General features: G+C 40.7%; 1 protein-coding gene across 1 annotated transcript in view; it reads right to left on the reverse strand.

Moving 5' to 3' along the window:
• The window catches only part of PID1 (phosphotyrosine interaction domain containing 1), a 281609-nt gene that overhangs the window by 159376 nt on the left and 105510 nt on the right, over positions 1-16723 (reverse strand). Inside the window, exon 2 of the mRNA XM_069104609.1 lies at positions 4334-4480. Within this exon, the coding sequence (XP_068960710.1) occupies positions 4334-4480 (147 nt within the window). The remainder of the gene's footprint in view (positions 1-4333; positions 4481-16723) is intronic.

Here is a 16723-nt window from a genome sequence, read left to right on the forward strand (position 1 = left end):
CATCCCACACATTTAACGGTGTGTGAACCTCCCCATACAGAAATGTGCAGTACTGGGTTCATACTGGAAAAAAAACCATTGTGGGATTTAAAGTCTATTTGAAAATGGAAAGTCTTGGCTTGTCTCCAAGAGTCTGAACAGTGTTCACAGACAATGAAGCTGAACAGTTAGTCTGACAAAGGCCTTCCCAAACCCACATGGGAAGCCCAAAAGAAGCAGTCAGGAATTCACTAGTGAATGAGAATACTACCCTTACCACACCCGAATACCCATGCACCCTTACTACCAGCACATCAAATATTCAAGTACCAAAGGATGTGGAAATCACCCAGTTGACCCTGCCTGTTATTTGGCTTTGATAAAGAACAGGTTTAGAGACAATGATGTAAGTCATCAATGATGATTTACAATAGAGTGACCCTATGGATGGGTAACACTTATCCCTTGTCCCATGGGAAAAATGGAAGGAAGTATTCATGAAGGAAATGGCATTTGGTTTGGGTTTTAAAGGACAGGTAGTGGTTTAATTATTGGTGAAAATGTCTTATCTGCCCGTCAAGACTGTTTTTCTCAGGTCCAGCTCAGGGCCTTGCATGAAGTAGGTTTGGTGTATGCATAAGATATTTGGTGAATAAATGAATGATAGGATTCTGACATTTCATAGGATTTAGGACTGGAAGGAAATCCTAATTCTAACATTTCCTATTTTTGTGCAATTGGATGAACCACCAAACATGACTTCAAATGCCCTTCTCTCAATTTGCTACCTGTATTACTTTGCTCAAGCCATTTAATATCTCAGAGTCTCAGTTCCCTCATCTGTAAAATGAGGGAAAGAAAGGTATTGGACTAGACACTAGAAGACCTTCCTCTAAGGTCCCTTAAAGTTTTGGATTCTGTGATCCTACCAGTGACTTTGTGACCAAGCTCACAAAGGTAGGAAAAAGTAAAGCTAGGATTCCAAACCATGGCTCCTGATACCAAATCCAGGGAGAGCTGTGGATGCCACACCACACTTCCTCCTGTATAAATCTAGGCCTCAAAGGACTCCATAAAGGCGGCAGAGGACTGGGGCAAGTGTTTATCAAATTCAGCATCAGAGGACCACCAGTCATGGAGTTCTGCAATATTCCTAAATCACTGCCTCAAAAGCCAGAGAGTTTGATACAGAGGGCAAATTCACCACAACTCCCAAATTACTACAAGCAGAAAAATTATGAATGGTATGTAACTGCCTAAGAAAAACCTGCTGTAGGGAAAAAATAAAGATAAAAAGAAGGCACAGCAATGGCTAAGACTAGACAAAGACCACGCTGCCTTCTGGGAGAATGGCCTAACAAATCCATTGCATCAGGATGGCTCGAGAATACCGATCAGAGCAAAACAGGAAAACCCAAGGGTGATAATGAAATCAGTAACATCAAGCCCAAAACATTTTAAGCTGCCCTCCTCCCCTCCTTTTCTGCCTCCTGCCCCTCTCTTTCCAGTGATGCACAAAGCATCCCGAATTATGCAAGAGTAACAACTTAAGAACTGTTATAGAAAAAGAAACAGCCCAGTGTGAAGGTGGGGAGGGTCATGCAGGCTTCCCTTGCAGCTGGGACATGACTACATTCTCTTCATTATTCTTAGCCATGTGGAGTAAGAAAGGGATTTCTTTCTGCAGCTGGCATTCTGTGTAACTCAAGAATCAGAGATGAAACACTGGACTCTGTTCCTTCTGAAGATTAGAAAGGGGTTGAGGGTTGTTTTTCTGTGGGGAGTAGGGGAGGAATGTTCTAGGGCAAAAAGATTGCTTAAAATTTGGATTTTATTTGAATTGAAGGATCCATCAAAATTTAGAATAAACAATATTTCATTCCTTTAAATAGAAACAGTTGAAGCAGCCACAGGAGTTGATATTATTTTCTTCTAGGGAAATCAATGGTATCTAATCTTTTACAGATCTTTTATCTATAAATCTTTTGATACTTAAAAATAGCAGATCATTTACAGATGGATTGTAGTTCAGTACTTTTACTGACTTAGGAGGAATTAGAAAGCTGGAAGGTACCTTTAAAAATTCAAGATTCAGGATTGATAATCATAGATTTGGAACCAAAGGAACTTTCAAGGCCAGCTAGTCTGCCCCACCCCCCTCTTTTTACAAATGAGAAAACCAAGCTCCTTGCTCAAGGTCACACTAGGGGTGAGTAGCAAAGGCTGGGAGGTGAACATAAGTCAGCAAGTCCAATGTCAGCAGTCTTTGTCCTATAACACACTATCTCCTCTGTGTAACTGAGAAACGGGGTAAGTGATGGAGAAGCTGGGAGGGAACAGGACTAAAGGATGGTTCAACTTTGGTGAGAAATAGCATCCACTTCCTCTGAAGGTCTAAGAAGAGGGAAATAGAACACAGAGAACAATGGCTTGGGCCTCAGAAGACAAGGTCCAAATCCTGCCAGTCACTTCCTGCTATTATGACCTTGGGTGAATCACTTAAGCTTTCAAGGTCTCACCTGTAAAATGAGGAAGGTAGACCAGAGGGTGAGGAATGTAGATGAGATTGTATTTAAGATCCCTCCCAGTTCTAGAACCACTCTGCTAATAAGAAATTCTCCCTGAAGACAGTAAGCCCTTGTAGCATGTTGTACAGGTGAATCCTAATTCACCTATTCTCCTCTGAAAGATGGCTAGGGAAGGAAATTTTATCACCTCCCTTGACAATCCTGTCCTATGTTTTGATTCTTCTCATCAAAGAGTTCTTTATGTCTAAAAACAACAACAAAACTTTTATTAAGGACCTGCATGTTGGTAATACAAAGATAAAAATCAAATAGTACCTGCCTTTGGGTGGGGGTGAAGGAAGCAGGAACAACATTTACATGAGTAAATACATACAAAGTCTATGAGAAGCCAATGCAGTGTAATATCAGGAGTCTGAAATTTGCAACTGGAATTTCTCTCATCAATTTCCATTCCTTCAGACTGACACTGATAACATATTTTATCACCTCTGCATGGCTGCAAATAACCAACTAAACTCCGGTCCTTCTCATCAGACCAAACACTGACCAATCCTTTTCATGCTTTTCGCATAGAACCTATATTTTTTTGCCCTATGAGCTTTTGTTGCTGTTTCTAGTATCTATACATTCAATTTAAAGTATGATAGAGTAAAAAATCTAATAAAAGCTTTCCTGATGCAGAGTAGAGCTGAAAGACTGTCTGCCAGCCCTTCACATGTTACTGCTTTTGAATAGACACCAAGATTATTAAGAAGTATTCTCCTTGGGTCCTACTCCTTTGCCACTTCAACATCACTGGCCATAGAATAATCCCATGAGAGCCCCCACTTTGCTTGCAAAAAGAATTGGGAGCCCAGCCTATAACTCTTTAAGTGGACAGAAAGAGTACTGCTTCATTGGGGAAGAAATGCATATCCTTAATACGTCATTTTTTTCTTCTATTATTTTTCCCCCAGTAACAAAGTTTCTAAAAATGAAGTGTGCATCAGACTATGTTTCTCTATTAAGATCTTCATTACTGTAAGCAGTAACTCAAATATAATTTTAACCAAGCTTTTCCTTTTTTTTTTTTGCTTGTTAATAAAACTTGTTCAAATTATATTTATTTTTTTCTTTTGGCTTTAACTTACACATTAATGTTAGTAAAAACTATTTTAAAAATTCCAAAAAAAAACCAATTCAAGGCAATTCTCTTCTCCCCAAAAATAAAAAACAACAAAGAACGTGGATTTAAAGGCCTGAATCATGATATCATAAAAAATGTTGGAGTTGAGATAAAAGAAAAATGAGAAAATAAACTCTCATAAATCAGAGCAACAAAACAGTGGGGGGACTTCTGAAAGTTGTTTTTAAAAAAGTTAAGGAACTTACTCAAGACACAGAAACATACTGTGTTCAGAAGGGGAGCAAAAAAGGAAAATGCTATTGCTTACAGACCCAATACCTAATGAGGATTCCAGTATTTCCCTGGGGCAGTGGCCACATGCTACTTGATTCTTTCAATTTCAAGTCTATAGGGAGAAAGTCTTCTAATGAATTGTTAGGTGATTCAGAGGGAAGGTTTGAAAAGGGGAGAAAAAGGGAAAATAAAGAGAAAAGTCTACATATGACTAAGCCTACAAACCAATTACCATAACTCAATGTTTATTCCTATGTTGGGAAGTGATTTGGGATTTTCTTTTTTTTTAAGTCAAGATTTATATAGATTGGATCCAGTTAGGGCAGATCCATTAGCTTCCTCTTCTTTATATTGTTATTTCACACCCCCAGTTTCAATTGATCACGTCTTCTGGTAGCATACCAGCTGTCTCTACCTGGTCACATACCTTGCATCCACTGTGAGTCCGAGTTTTCATCAGTGGGGTCGTGGTGCACAACTCAATGGCTTCTGGCTCATGGAAGATGACTGTGGGGAGAGGTTCTTTCCTCAGCGTTAGGACATTCAATTTAGTCTTCAACATGGTCTGAAAGTGCTGAAAAGCATGAAAATAAACCCAGCAGTGGTTAATTCTTTAGATTCCACAAATGCCAGTCAAACCTAGTAGTTAAAATTTCCATACTACTAGCTCTGTTCTAATTTGGTGACCAAAGAGCGTTTGGCCAAATGTAGACGAAAGAGCAATCCATGTGCCACTTAGGGAAAAAAAACCCAACCAGTGTCATGAGTGCCACTCTGAGCCCCAAAACTTCAATTCAACTACCAGATGTGCTGTCACTATTGGCCACCTAACAGAATAAGATTTCCCACTGAAATTCTGGAGCACAGACAGAGACTATATGTCTGATTAGAGCAAATAATATGGAGATCAGAGAAAAGAAAGGAAGTGGAATTGGATTGGGGTGAGGGGACTAGGTGAAAGCCATGTCATTATAGAGAAAATCTAGGGAAGCAGCCTGAAAGAGCATTGGAAAGAAATGTAGATCTGAGCTCTGGTCCCAATGGCTTAAGGTAAGGCTTGCCATCTCTCTTGGAGCCTGTAACATCATTCATAAAATGAGACCTGGAGAGGATATCACACTGAACCTATAGTTTCATTAGTATGAGGAACTCCCAGAGGAGAAAACACCCTCTTAAGATTTCTCTATAATTTAACCTTTTGGAGAGTTACCTAGGGTGCTAAGAAGTGAAGAAATGTGTCCAAGGTCACAACATCAGTATGTGGTAGAGTCAAAATTTGAACTCAGAACTTTCTGACTCTAAAGTCAGCTATCAACTACACCATGCTTCCCAATTTAATGGATCAATCATAGGCATATTTCATTTGTGAATGAGAATATAGTGACTTCTAACCTTGGTAATTCAAATTGATGCTATTTTCAATCTTACTCATTTCAGTGTTTCTGAAGCCATAAGGTGGCCACCCACCACAGTTGGCCAAACACACTGGTATTTCTGGAATCCATTGCTGTCTGCAATCCTGTGGAGGCAGATGGTGAGGGAAGGGTACAGACAAATGGATATTCACTCAGACATATGCAGACATGTTCATAAGCATTTTTGCCTAAAAGATACCCAGCTAAAAATGAATATGAGGGAAGGGGCCTGAGAGCTCCTTTCTGAAGGAAAAAAAGCTATTATCAAAACCATAGATGGTATGGACAGAATGAGAGAAAGCAAGCTTTCAGTCCTTGGTTATCAAGTTACTGATATCAATTGTTTTGATGTATTTGGTGGGAAGGATGAGGAAGCAAAATTGGGGTTATACCATGCTGCTTGGAACAGAGAGTAGGTAATCATTGCTAGAAAACCTTCCTACCCATTTCCTGACCAAAGAGGAAGGAAGGAAGGAGGGAGGGAAGGAAGGAAGGAAGGAAGGAAGGAAGGAAGGAAGGAAGGAAGGAGGGGATTGAGGGAGGGGAGGTAGTATTATTATCCCCATTTTACAACTGAAAAAATTAAAATAGACAAATGTCAAGTGATTTAACCAGGGGTTAGGTTAACAAGCTATGTCTATAGAGCTGGATTTAAACTTGGGTCTTCTTGATGCCATGTCCAAGGCTCTATCCATTTTACCAGCTAGTTGTCTATGTATACCCACCTATGTATATGTATAAATCTATCACTTTGGACATTTTAATTTAATTTTAATTATTATGTATTTGATTCTTTGGGGAGGGAGCCTCCAACTCAAGACTGTCTTCAATTCAACTCAAGAAACATTTATTAATTGTCTACTATGTGCTAGGCACTGTGTTGAGTACTTGGGGTATAAGAAAGAGGCAAAAGACAATCCCTACCCTCAAGGAGCTTGCAATCTAACAAAGGAGACACAAGAAAATAGACATCTACAAAGAGAGCTACATATAGGATAAATAGGAAATAATTAACTGAAGGTAGGCACTGGAATAAAGAGGGGTTAGGGAAAGCTTCCTGTGGAAGGTGGGGTTTTAGTTGGGACTTGAAGGAAGCCAGAGAAGTCAGTAATCAGAATATAGGAGGGAGAGCATTCTAGGAATGGGGGATAGCCAGAAAAAAATGCAGGGAGCCAAAAGTTGGAGGGTCTTGTTTAAGGAACAGCCAGGATGGAGGCCAGTGTCACTGAATTGAAGCAGAGGCATTCATTTGATTTGATAACCTCTTTTTAAGAAATAGAAATGCTCTCTTGGAGCACTAAGCTTTTTGTATATTTGTATCAGTGTGAATTATTTTATTCAGAGGTTCTGTTCCTAAAATCCAGCTGATCTGGTGCAGTTCTATTGAGGCCAAGGGGAATTCTGATGGGTGGGGAGGCACATCTTAATATTTAGATGTAAAAGAGGTATCTGCCAAGTGTGTGATCTCTACAGTGAGATGGTGGGTGGGTATGGGGGTAATAATGGAGCATCCTGGGTGGTGGTTCAGGACAGATAAAGGGCAACATGAGGACATACTGGCAATCAACAGGACAGCAACTTGTCCTCTCACACTCTGACCCATGGACATGTGTTATTGAAAGTATCTCTGGACAGCATTTGCATAGTGGCGGCCACTTCAGGCACTAGAAGTTGACCCAGTATCAGGTGAGGATGACAGTTAACCAAGCACTCCAAGTGGGCACTGACATCTAGGGCTATTTTTAGCTCTCTAATTTACTCCTAAATGAGAATTAAGTTGACAGGGTGAGCCCATCAAGAAGCACTAGTTTGGAAGGCAACAGAACTGGGGTTTGAGTTCAAGTACCATCAACTTGCTGTGTATCATCAGGTATGACATTTCATCTCTGTTTCTCTCAACTTCCCCACCTGTAAAATGGACAAAATTATTCCTATACCCTCAACACAAATACCTCCCAAGAGTACCGTGTTGGGTACAAATATGTAATTAGGGTCATTTTATTTTCCTCCTTGCTCCATATTATTTTTGCTAATTGTGAATGTATAAAGGGGTAGGGGATATGTGCCTGTCTTGGGAAAGATAACAGCTACTATCCAAAAGTGAGTCTACAAATGGCACTTTTGTCGATGGTGCGTTATGATTTTCTGTATCTAGGAGAGGGTCCTGTATTCCTTTGTCCATAAAGATTAATCTGCATGTATTACAAGGGAGGATATTTGCTTTTTTTGAGGGGGATGCTGGTAGAATGAATGAATACTGACAGTGATGTCAAACAAAAAAGGAAGAAAGGGAAAAAAAAAGTCATCAATGAGTCATTCTAAAAACGCAGAAGCCAGCAGAAGGAAACTGAAAAAGGAGGCAGAGACAAGCAAGGGAGTGTTGGTGCACACGTGTTAAATGCAATAAATGCTTAAAATAAAGGTCAGGCAATAAGCATTTACTAAATGTCTACTAGGCAGCTAGGAGGCTCAGTGGAAACAACACTAGATCTGGAGTCAAGAACACCTGAGTTCAAATCTGGCTTCAGAATCTTACTAGCTGTGTGACCCTGGGCAAGTCACTTAACCCTATTTGCCTCAGTTTCCTCATCTGAAAAATGAACTGGAGAAGGAAATGATAAACCACCCAAGCATCTTTGCCAAGAAAATTCCAAATGGGGTCAGGGAGAGTCGGACATAACTGAAGGACCGAACACCAACACTATGTGTTAGGCATTGTGCTGAGTGCTAGGGACACAAAAGAAAGACAATGGGCAGGTGTAGGTAACCAATCTTGTTCTATCCTTTGTACAGGAGAGCAAAACCAGAAAAATAAAAAGGGCAAAGGCAGGGGAAAGGGCGATCAACCTGTGAGGGTTAAATGAGATTATGTATGAGAAGAGCTTTTACGAAAGGAAAAGTACCATGTACATGAAAATCACTATATCATAATGAGCAGCTCTTTTTCACACAGATGGCATGGCAGGTGTGCCTGGCTCTGAGTCAGAAAGACCTGGGTTCCAGACCTACCTCAAGTCCTACCTGTGACACATGCTGGTTGTGGGACCCAGGGTTAGTCTTTTGTCCTCTAAGTATGCCAGATAACTCTCTAACCAGGGCTCCTTAAACTTTTTCCACTCCCAACCCCTTTTCATGTTTCTACAATCTTCTCTGGTGCGTCATGGCCTGAGGGCATGCACAGTGCAAAGTGCACACGCTTTGTGTTCAGAACCAATGCCACAGTCAATGCAACACAGGCAATCTGCTGCCATAAACACCTAGGATTCATTACAAGTTTGATTTGTAATTAATTTTTGGTCATTGCTTGTTCAGAAACCTTTTACTGTTGTCAAATTTTGTGTGACCCTATATGGGGTCACACCCCACAGTTGTACCTACCAGGTTGTAAAAGAGTTGTTTACCTGCATCAGTGAAAGGAGATACCTCACCTGGAGGTCCCATGCCAATGAAATTAGAGCCTTGGAGAAACTCTCAAAAGAATCCCATCTGAAATCACCATTGGAAGTAAGTCACCTCCTTGTCCTCTTGGCAAAATACTGCATAATAATCTGTGTCTCTTCCATCCACAGGCTCAGAGAATTTTAGCACTTATAGTAAGCATCATGTGGATCTGGAAAGGACCTTATAGATCACTGAGTCTAACCCCCTCATTTTATAGATGAGGAAACTGAGGCAAAGAGAAGTTGTGTGCTATGCTCAAGGTCCCATAGCTATTAAAGGGATTCTGCCTGACTCCAGGTCCAGAACTCTTAGACACAACATCCTGCTTCCTCAAAAGATGAGTTCAAAGATTTAGAGGCAGAAGGGCACTTAGAGTTCACCTAGCCCAACCTTGTCATTTTACAGATGGGGAAACTGAGACCCAGGGAGGTTAATTGGCCTGCTCATGGTCACACAGGGAGCAAGCAGATTTGAATCCAGAGCTAGGATTCATTCCACACTACCATCCTGCCCCCCAACAACAATGTAAGGGAACAGAAAAAAATGCTTGTCTTAGAATCAGAATACTTTGGGTTCAAGTCCTGTCCCTGACACATTCTATCTGCTGACTATGGACAAAGTACTTCACCTTTCTAAGCCTCAGTTTTTGCATTCTATAAAATGGGCACACTCGTAGTTCTATTATCTACTGTACTGGGTTGTTCTGTGGAAGGTGCATTTGCTAACCTTACTGCACTACATGAAATAAGCAATTATTGGATGTTAAGGGTCTATATAACCTTCTGAAATGGCAACCACAGATTTGAGTTCCACACAAAGTCCAACTGGTATCCATGATGCCACTCTAGCTAAGCCCAAGCTGGCTACAGTTTGAGACTCCTCATTTCATGCATATGGAATAAAAAGAAATAAAAAACAAATCACAGATGGACAGGTAGATAGATAGATAGATAGATAGATAGATAGATAGATAGATAGATAGATAGATAGATAGAGAAAGAGAGAGAGATAGACAGATAGATGAATGAATAAATGGATGAATGGATAGATAGGTAAATAAAGTTTAGAGCAAAAAAAATAAAAATAAATCATGATAGGTCTGCAAATATAAGTTATATCAGCAGCTTGGCCCAGGGGGGGAATTTGAAAAATAGAGACTGTTTTGGGGACCGGAATTAATGCTGCCAGATGAAAGATGCGCCAAGGACCATAAAGAAAATGCTTTGTTCTGTTTTCCAGCAGGAAGAAGGAAAGCATCAGGGAAAACAGAGGCCCTGCCCCCGTTGACATCAGACAAAGCCCTGCTTTCTGCACTGGCGGCTATTTGGTATCCCAAAATAGAGCCTCCAGATCAGGCCCCATTGATGCTTATAGCATAATCCCTCACCCCATAGAAATGTACAGTGGGTTCTGCTTGTTTTCTTTCAAACATTCCTCTCTGCCAGTTAAGCAAAAGGGGATTTACATATTTTACCAATGCAAACTAGGAATACATTGACCATGGTATTGATTTTGCATTAACACTTAGAAAGCAGGAGAGACCAACCCCTTCTCCCAAACCCCACTGCCACCCCCCCCCCAAAAAAAGGTACTAGATGAAGAACAGAGAATAGAGGTGTAGGTCCTGATTCTGACCTTATATGACTTTGCATGTCTCTTAACCTATCTGTCCTCAGTTTGCTCATCTGTAAGATGGGAATAGTAATACTTGCTTTTCCTGTATTGAAGGGGAATTATGAAGAAAGTGCTTTGTAAACCATAAAACTCTATTATCCTTTGCAAGGAAAACTAGCAACCACTTTAGGGCAATGCAAAGAGGACTGGATTTATATCCTAAAAATCAGACTCACAGAATTCCAGAACCAGAAAGGACCTAGTTATTCGTCCAGACAATGCCCTCCCCCCACCCTTTTTCTTACTGGACTTATAGAGAGTTTCTGTGAGGAATTTCTATGAACAAACATAGTTCAGCAAATGTTCAGTAACTTAGTGCCTTGAAGGGCTTCTTGGGGCCCTGAGATGCTAAGTGACTTCTCTAGGGTTATAGCATCAGTAAGTATCTCACCCCAAACAACTAATCCTCTATGATGAAATAGGTGCCTTGGTAATTAACATATATCCGAATAAAATTCCACTGTAACATATTTGAAAAGGGGTCAATCAATTAGTAAACTAAATAAACAGTTATTAAGCACCTGTTCTAGTCAAGAAGTTATGCCAGGCACAGGAGATAACAAAGACAAAAACGTAACAGTCCCTACTCTCATGGAGCTTACATTCCTGGAGAAGAAAGGAAAAATTATATGTATGTATGTATTTTGTTGTTTAGTCATTTCAGTCATGTCCAATTCTTTGTGATGCCATTTTGGGGTTTTCTTGGCAAAGAGACTGTAGTGGTTTGTAGTTTCCTTCTCCAGTTCATTTTACAAATGAGGAAACTGAGAAAACAGAGTAAAGTGCCTTGCCCAGAGTCACACAGCTAGTAGCTGAGGCCAGATTTGAATTCATGGAGATGAGTCTTCCTGATTCCAAGTCCAATACTCTATGCATTATACTATCTAGCTTACACATACATAGAAAATAAAAAAGAAGTCATTTCAGGGGATAGGGAGGCAAGAGCAGATAAGAGGCAGCCAGGAAAGGGCTCACATAAGAGGAGGTATTTGAACTGAGCTCTGAAAAAGCTTAGGAGTCGATGAAGTGGAGATGAAGTAGGAGGACCAGCCTGAGCAAAGGCAAAGAAATGGGAGATGAAATATGCATGAGGAAAAGCAAGATGACCAATTAGGCTTGATTACAGAGTGCATGAAGGGAAGAATGTATAATAATCCTGGAAAGGTGGGTCAGAGGAGGGCTGTGAGGAGCTTTAAGTGCCAATGGAAATTGTAATGGACCCTAGGACCAAAAGGGAACCAACCACTGGAGCGTTCAGAGCAGGGGAGGGACGTGAGCAGACTTTACTTTAGGAATACAACTTCCACAGCTGTGTGGAAGATTGATTAGAGAGGGGAACGGCTGAAGACAAGGAACCCAAATAGGAACCTTTTCCAATAGTCCAGGTCAGAAGCGAGAAGGATGATGGCAGTAAGAGTACAGTGGCTGGAACAAATGTGAGGGATGGTGTGGCCACAGAGTGGACAAGACTGGCAACTGACTGGTTCCTTGCTCTAAGGATCAGTGAGGAATTGAAGGCTACCAGTGACAGGGAACCCACTACATCTTTTCCATAAGAATGGCATGAAACTATTAAAATCTCACAAGTTATATCCACGCATTCCCCAGTTCTCTAGTCTAATAGCCATATCAAATGAAGGAAATGAGGCCAATCGGGCATCATCTGGTCTTTAAAAAGCCACATTGTTTCTCTGAGATTATTGTCTTCCATTCCTTCCTTTTCTTCATTTAGAACTATGATTGGTACAATGCCAAGAATATGGGCCTTGGAGTCAAATGACCTGAATTCAAAGTCCAACCTTGCTACTTAATACATGGGTGGCCCTGAGCAAGTAAAATAACCTCTCTGGGCTTCATTATTCTCATCTATGAAATGAGAGGTTGACGTCGAAGGTCCCTTCCTTATGATCTATGAATGCCAGCTTAATTCCTATATGACCTTGGGAAAGTGATTTGATTTCTTTGGGCCACAGCTTCCACCTCTCTAAAATGAGGACTGTACCAGATGATCCCTTTGGGCCCCTCCAATTTTGAATTTATGATTCTATGAAGATAGTTGAGATGTGACAAATTCAAAAGAACATCCCCATTGATAGTTAACTGAAAGCTAAGATGGGTTATAGTGATAAGTTTTAACTTGCAAATCACTGATCCCTGAAACACTCCAACCACTCCAGATGCCAACAATGAAGGACTGTTGGGGATGAATGGCTACTCCATTTTTCTATGCAATCTATGATTATCTGGGATTCCAGTATGCCAGATTCACATATGGCTGACCCTGCATTTGTCCCCTTATTACAGATGGTCACCTTTTCCTCAGTTTTCAGTTTGAACTTCAGAGAGTTTCCTTTCTGATATTCATTAGTTGACAGAAGAGAGTTTATGGAAAGCTCTATTTTTAATTAAGAAATGGCTATTATTAAACTAACTGAGAAATCACTTTCACACACCCCCTTCTTTATTCCTTCAGCTCTGATTATGGAATTTCTGTTTTTGAACTTCACAGGTTCTCACAGCAGATTCTGTAGGAGAGGCACAGAAATAATGCTGTGCTCAAAACTGGTGCAGAAAGCCCTTGGTACTTGTGAAAATGCCTCACTATGAAAAGATTTCCATCCGTTAGAGAGCTATGCTCTGATCACATTTGAACAGTTGCTGAAATACCAAGCTCAGGTTATTCATAGGGGCAAAAAATTAGAGTGGGATTTTTCACTCCAATAAACTCCAGGGGTTAAATAAAAATTGTGTTGGTTCAGTGGAAAGCTTTGAATGCGGAATCAGAGCACTGCTGGAGACATCCTATCTAACTTTGGAAAAATGACTAAACCTCTCTTGTCTTCAGTTTTCTCATATGTAAAATTATGGGGTTGGACTAGTTGGCCCTACAGTCCTACTCAGTTACTTAAATCCATGATCCCATGGTCCTATCATCCAGTTATGAGAAAATATATCAATACATCAAAGATTTGTAATTCCATGACTATGAAAACTCTGTATAGCTATGTGGGTCATCATTGATCAATTGCTTATAACCTTTGAGAGCTGGCTGAGGATCAGAGAAGTTCAGTGACTTGCCCATGGTGACACAGCTATTATGTGGTTCAGGTCAAATTTAATCCAGGTCTTCCTAAATGCAAGTTTAGAATTTTCTCTACTATCCCAGCATGTCTCTGGGAAAATTATTCAAAAATTTAACTAGGATTAGAAACAAATTGACTTTTGCTTTCATTTCAATTAAAAGTTCTCTCTTCTCACTTTCACTGGTTAAAAATTCAAATGTTAGTTAAGTAGTTTGGGACCATGAGGATAAATAATATGGGTGAATCACTTCTTGATGCTTTCTTCAATCTCATTCAACAAGCATTTGTTAAGTACCTATTGTGTATATGGATCATGGTTTTGGAGGAGTTAACAAACCTTATATAAAAGGTAATCCCCTGTCCTCGTGAAGCTTATGGTTCCACAGGGGAATATGACACATAAACTAATAACCACAATGACCAGATAAACATCAAAGAGAGGTTCAAGCACAGGGTCATGTTGAATGAGGAAAGATCATTTAAGAGGCATAGAAAGTTTGCTGGAACAGAAGTTCAGACCCGGTTCCTCCTTCTCTCGTTCCCTCCAGCATTTTAATACTGGAAGCAACCACAGAGTTCACTTAGATCAGCTTCTCTCCCAAATTCACTTAACTTGAGTTCAAGTTTCTTTGTAGATTCTGCTGTTTCTGAATGCCCTGAACGCCCTCCTCTATTCCCAGCTAGAGCTGAAAAGCAAGTAACCTCTGAGTCTTGATGGGCTTTGTTTCTTTCTCTCTTATTTTTTTTTATATTCAGCTGTCCTGTACCTCACCATGTCCTTAAACAACATGATGGACAAAACAACAATTTGGAAGAAAGGGCAGCACTCGGTACCACAGGAACCATGTTATTTATACAACATTGTGAGTGAGTCACTGGCAAAGTGACAACAGACTTCACATAGGTTAATGTGGTTATTGCTTTATGATATTAGCTGGAGGCAGTGTAATTGGAGGTGTGCTTATAAACAATTCAAGCGATTCAACAAGCCTTTATTCAACACTAATTCTGGGCTAAGGACTGGTTGTTACTGTGTTTGTCCTTCATTTTCAAAGAAGACCACGGCATCAGGGAAATGATGACATTACTTGCAGCTGACTTTGAGGGAGTTTGACTGGGAGGGCTGTGCAAGGTTCCCAGCCTCACTTTCTCCTCCAGAGTCATCTGGGTCCAGTGAACTGATATTCATTAGGATGACTGTAGATGACCCAGGTTGCAATGGGAGACCCTGGCCTTTTTAGGCTAAGGGCTTTGCAGGTATTCACAGAGAGTGAGGTAACCCCATTCAGTGAACATGCCCCTTTAAGAAGTGAGTCAAGGGAGGGCTCCTTTAATTAGAAAAAGGAAAAAAATCAAGCTGGGAGGGGAGAGACCCTCAGGCTTGCTATTCCAAAGAGAAACAGTTGCCACTGAGATTCAGTGTAAGCCAGGAGGGCCCAAAAGACAGATGTAGAACTTGGGCAGAGACCTATTGTAGTCCAATTCATGAGCTTCAGAGTGAACTGGGTTTAAGGGGAAAGGAAAGGAGAAAAAGGAGAGGAGACGGAGGGGAGGGAGAGAAGCTCATCCTCTCCATCTCCTCCTTCTCTCCAAAGGAAGGTAAATTTTGATGGCCGGAAGCTGCTAAGGACCGTCCCAGGTGCTAAGAATACCAAAAAAAAAAAAAAAACTTCAAGGAGTTCTCGAACTTCTCTCTTTGACTTTCTACAACACAAGATAATAGATACTAGGCAGGGTCTTGTGCTTGTCACAGGAATGAGAGCCCTCCTATGAAAGGTAAGCCTGGCGTTCTGTTCTGGAGAACGCTGAGATGCCAAGGAGCAAAAAATTTGATGCTAATTTCTAAGTGCAAAAACGTGTAATTTTTAAAATAACCTCAAACTGGCTTTTTTAAAAAGGTATTGCCACACAAATGGCTGATCACCTAAATTTATGGGGCAAATCTGCTGGCATGTGCACCAATAACTGAGATCTCTAAAACTGGACCCCAGAAGGTTTGGCTGGATGCCACTTTGGAAACCATTGCCTGGCAGGAAGCAGCCATGAGTGCCTCCCTTCTTCCAGAGTCATAAATGAGTATGAAACAACAGAAAAACTTTAAAAAATAAGCTTCTAGAGGCAAGCAAAGCATAAGGAAGCAGTTATGCTTGCATGGTGGAATTTATTTTATAGTGTATGATAGCTGGGCAGCTAGGTGGCACAGTAGATAGGAGTCAGGAAGATTGATCTTCCTAAGTTCAAATCTGGCCTTAGGCACTTCCCAGATGTGTGACCCTGAGTGAGTCACCTAACCATGTTTGCCTCAGTTTCCTCAGCTGTAAAACGAGCTGGAGAAGTAAATGGCAAACCACTATAGGATATTTGCTAATAAAATCCCAAATGGTGGCATGAAGAGTTGGACACAACTAAAGAACATGGTAGTCAGAGGAAAGACATAAACACATTGAGCAGAGCCATTATAAGAGTAGGTCAACCGGGGACACTGTGCCAGGCCTCTAACATCTCAGGGGTATACCTTCCTTCCTTTTGCAGTCCTCTGGCCTGCATAGCATATAGTCAAAAAGTCCTGGGCTAAAATTCCACCTCAGATAATTACTAGCTGGGAGACTATGGACAAGTGAGTTTTTTCATTGTAAAACAAAGGGGTTGGACTAGATGGCCTCAATGTTCCTTCCCCCTTTAGATCCATGCTCCTATTAACAACACTGATCACTTCTTTGAGTCCTAGGGTCTCATCCCCCCTCTTGGGGTCTACCCTTTTCTACCACCATACTTAGAGAGATATGTGCTACAAATGAATCTGGGGGGGGGCCCTTCCTTCTCAGCATTTGCACTTCCACCTTGCCATCCAACAGAATTTGAGCTTGATGAAAAATTCAGACTTCTAGTTCTGACATTGTATGTGGAAGACTAATCAGTGAACACAGACCAGAACTGTACAAGGTAAAACCCAGGAAGGTGAAGGGCAGGGGATTGCTATCTACGTTGATGGAGAGACTGTCCACATAGATGCGCTGTCTAGCATGCAAAAATAAAAGTGAGTTTTCTTGAGTTCAAAAAATATACTTAAAGATGAATCTCAAATGACTCTCTAACCTAGCCCTACAAATTTTAAATGAAATTAACATTCCTGCGCAATAAGTGCTGATTTTTAACTTTTCTTTATTAATCCAGAGCAGCTGTGGTGATAGAAATAAAGATGAT

Source organism: Petaurus breviceps, unplaced genomic scaffold (assembly GCF_028583685.1).
Source record: "Petaurus breviceps papuanus isolate PSGF00001 unplaced genomic scaffold, PetGlider_PUasm1.0 688, whole genome shotgun sequence".
Lineage (NCBI taxonomy): Eukaryota > Metazoa > Chordata > Mammalia > Diprotodontia > Petauridae > Petaurus > Petaurus breviceps.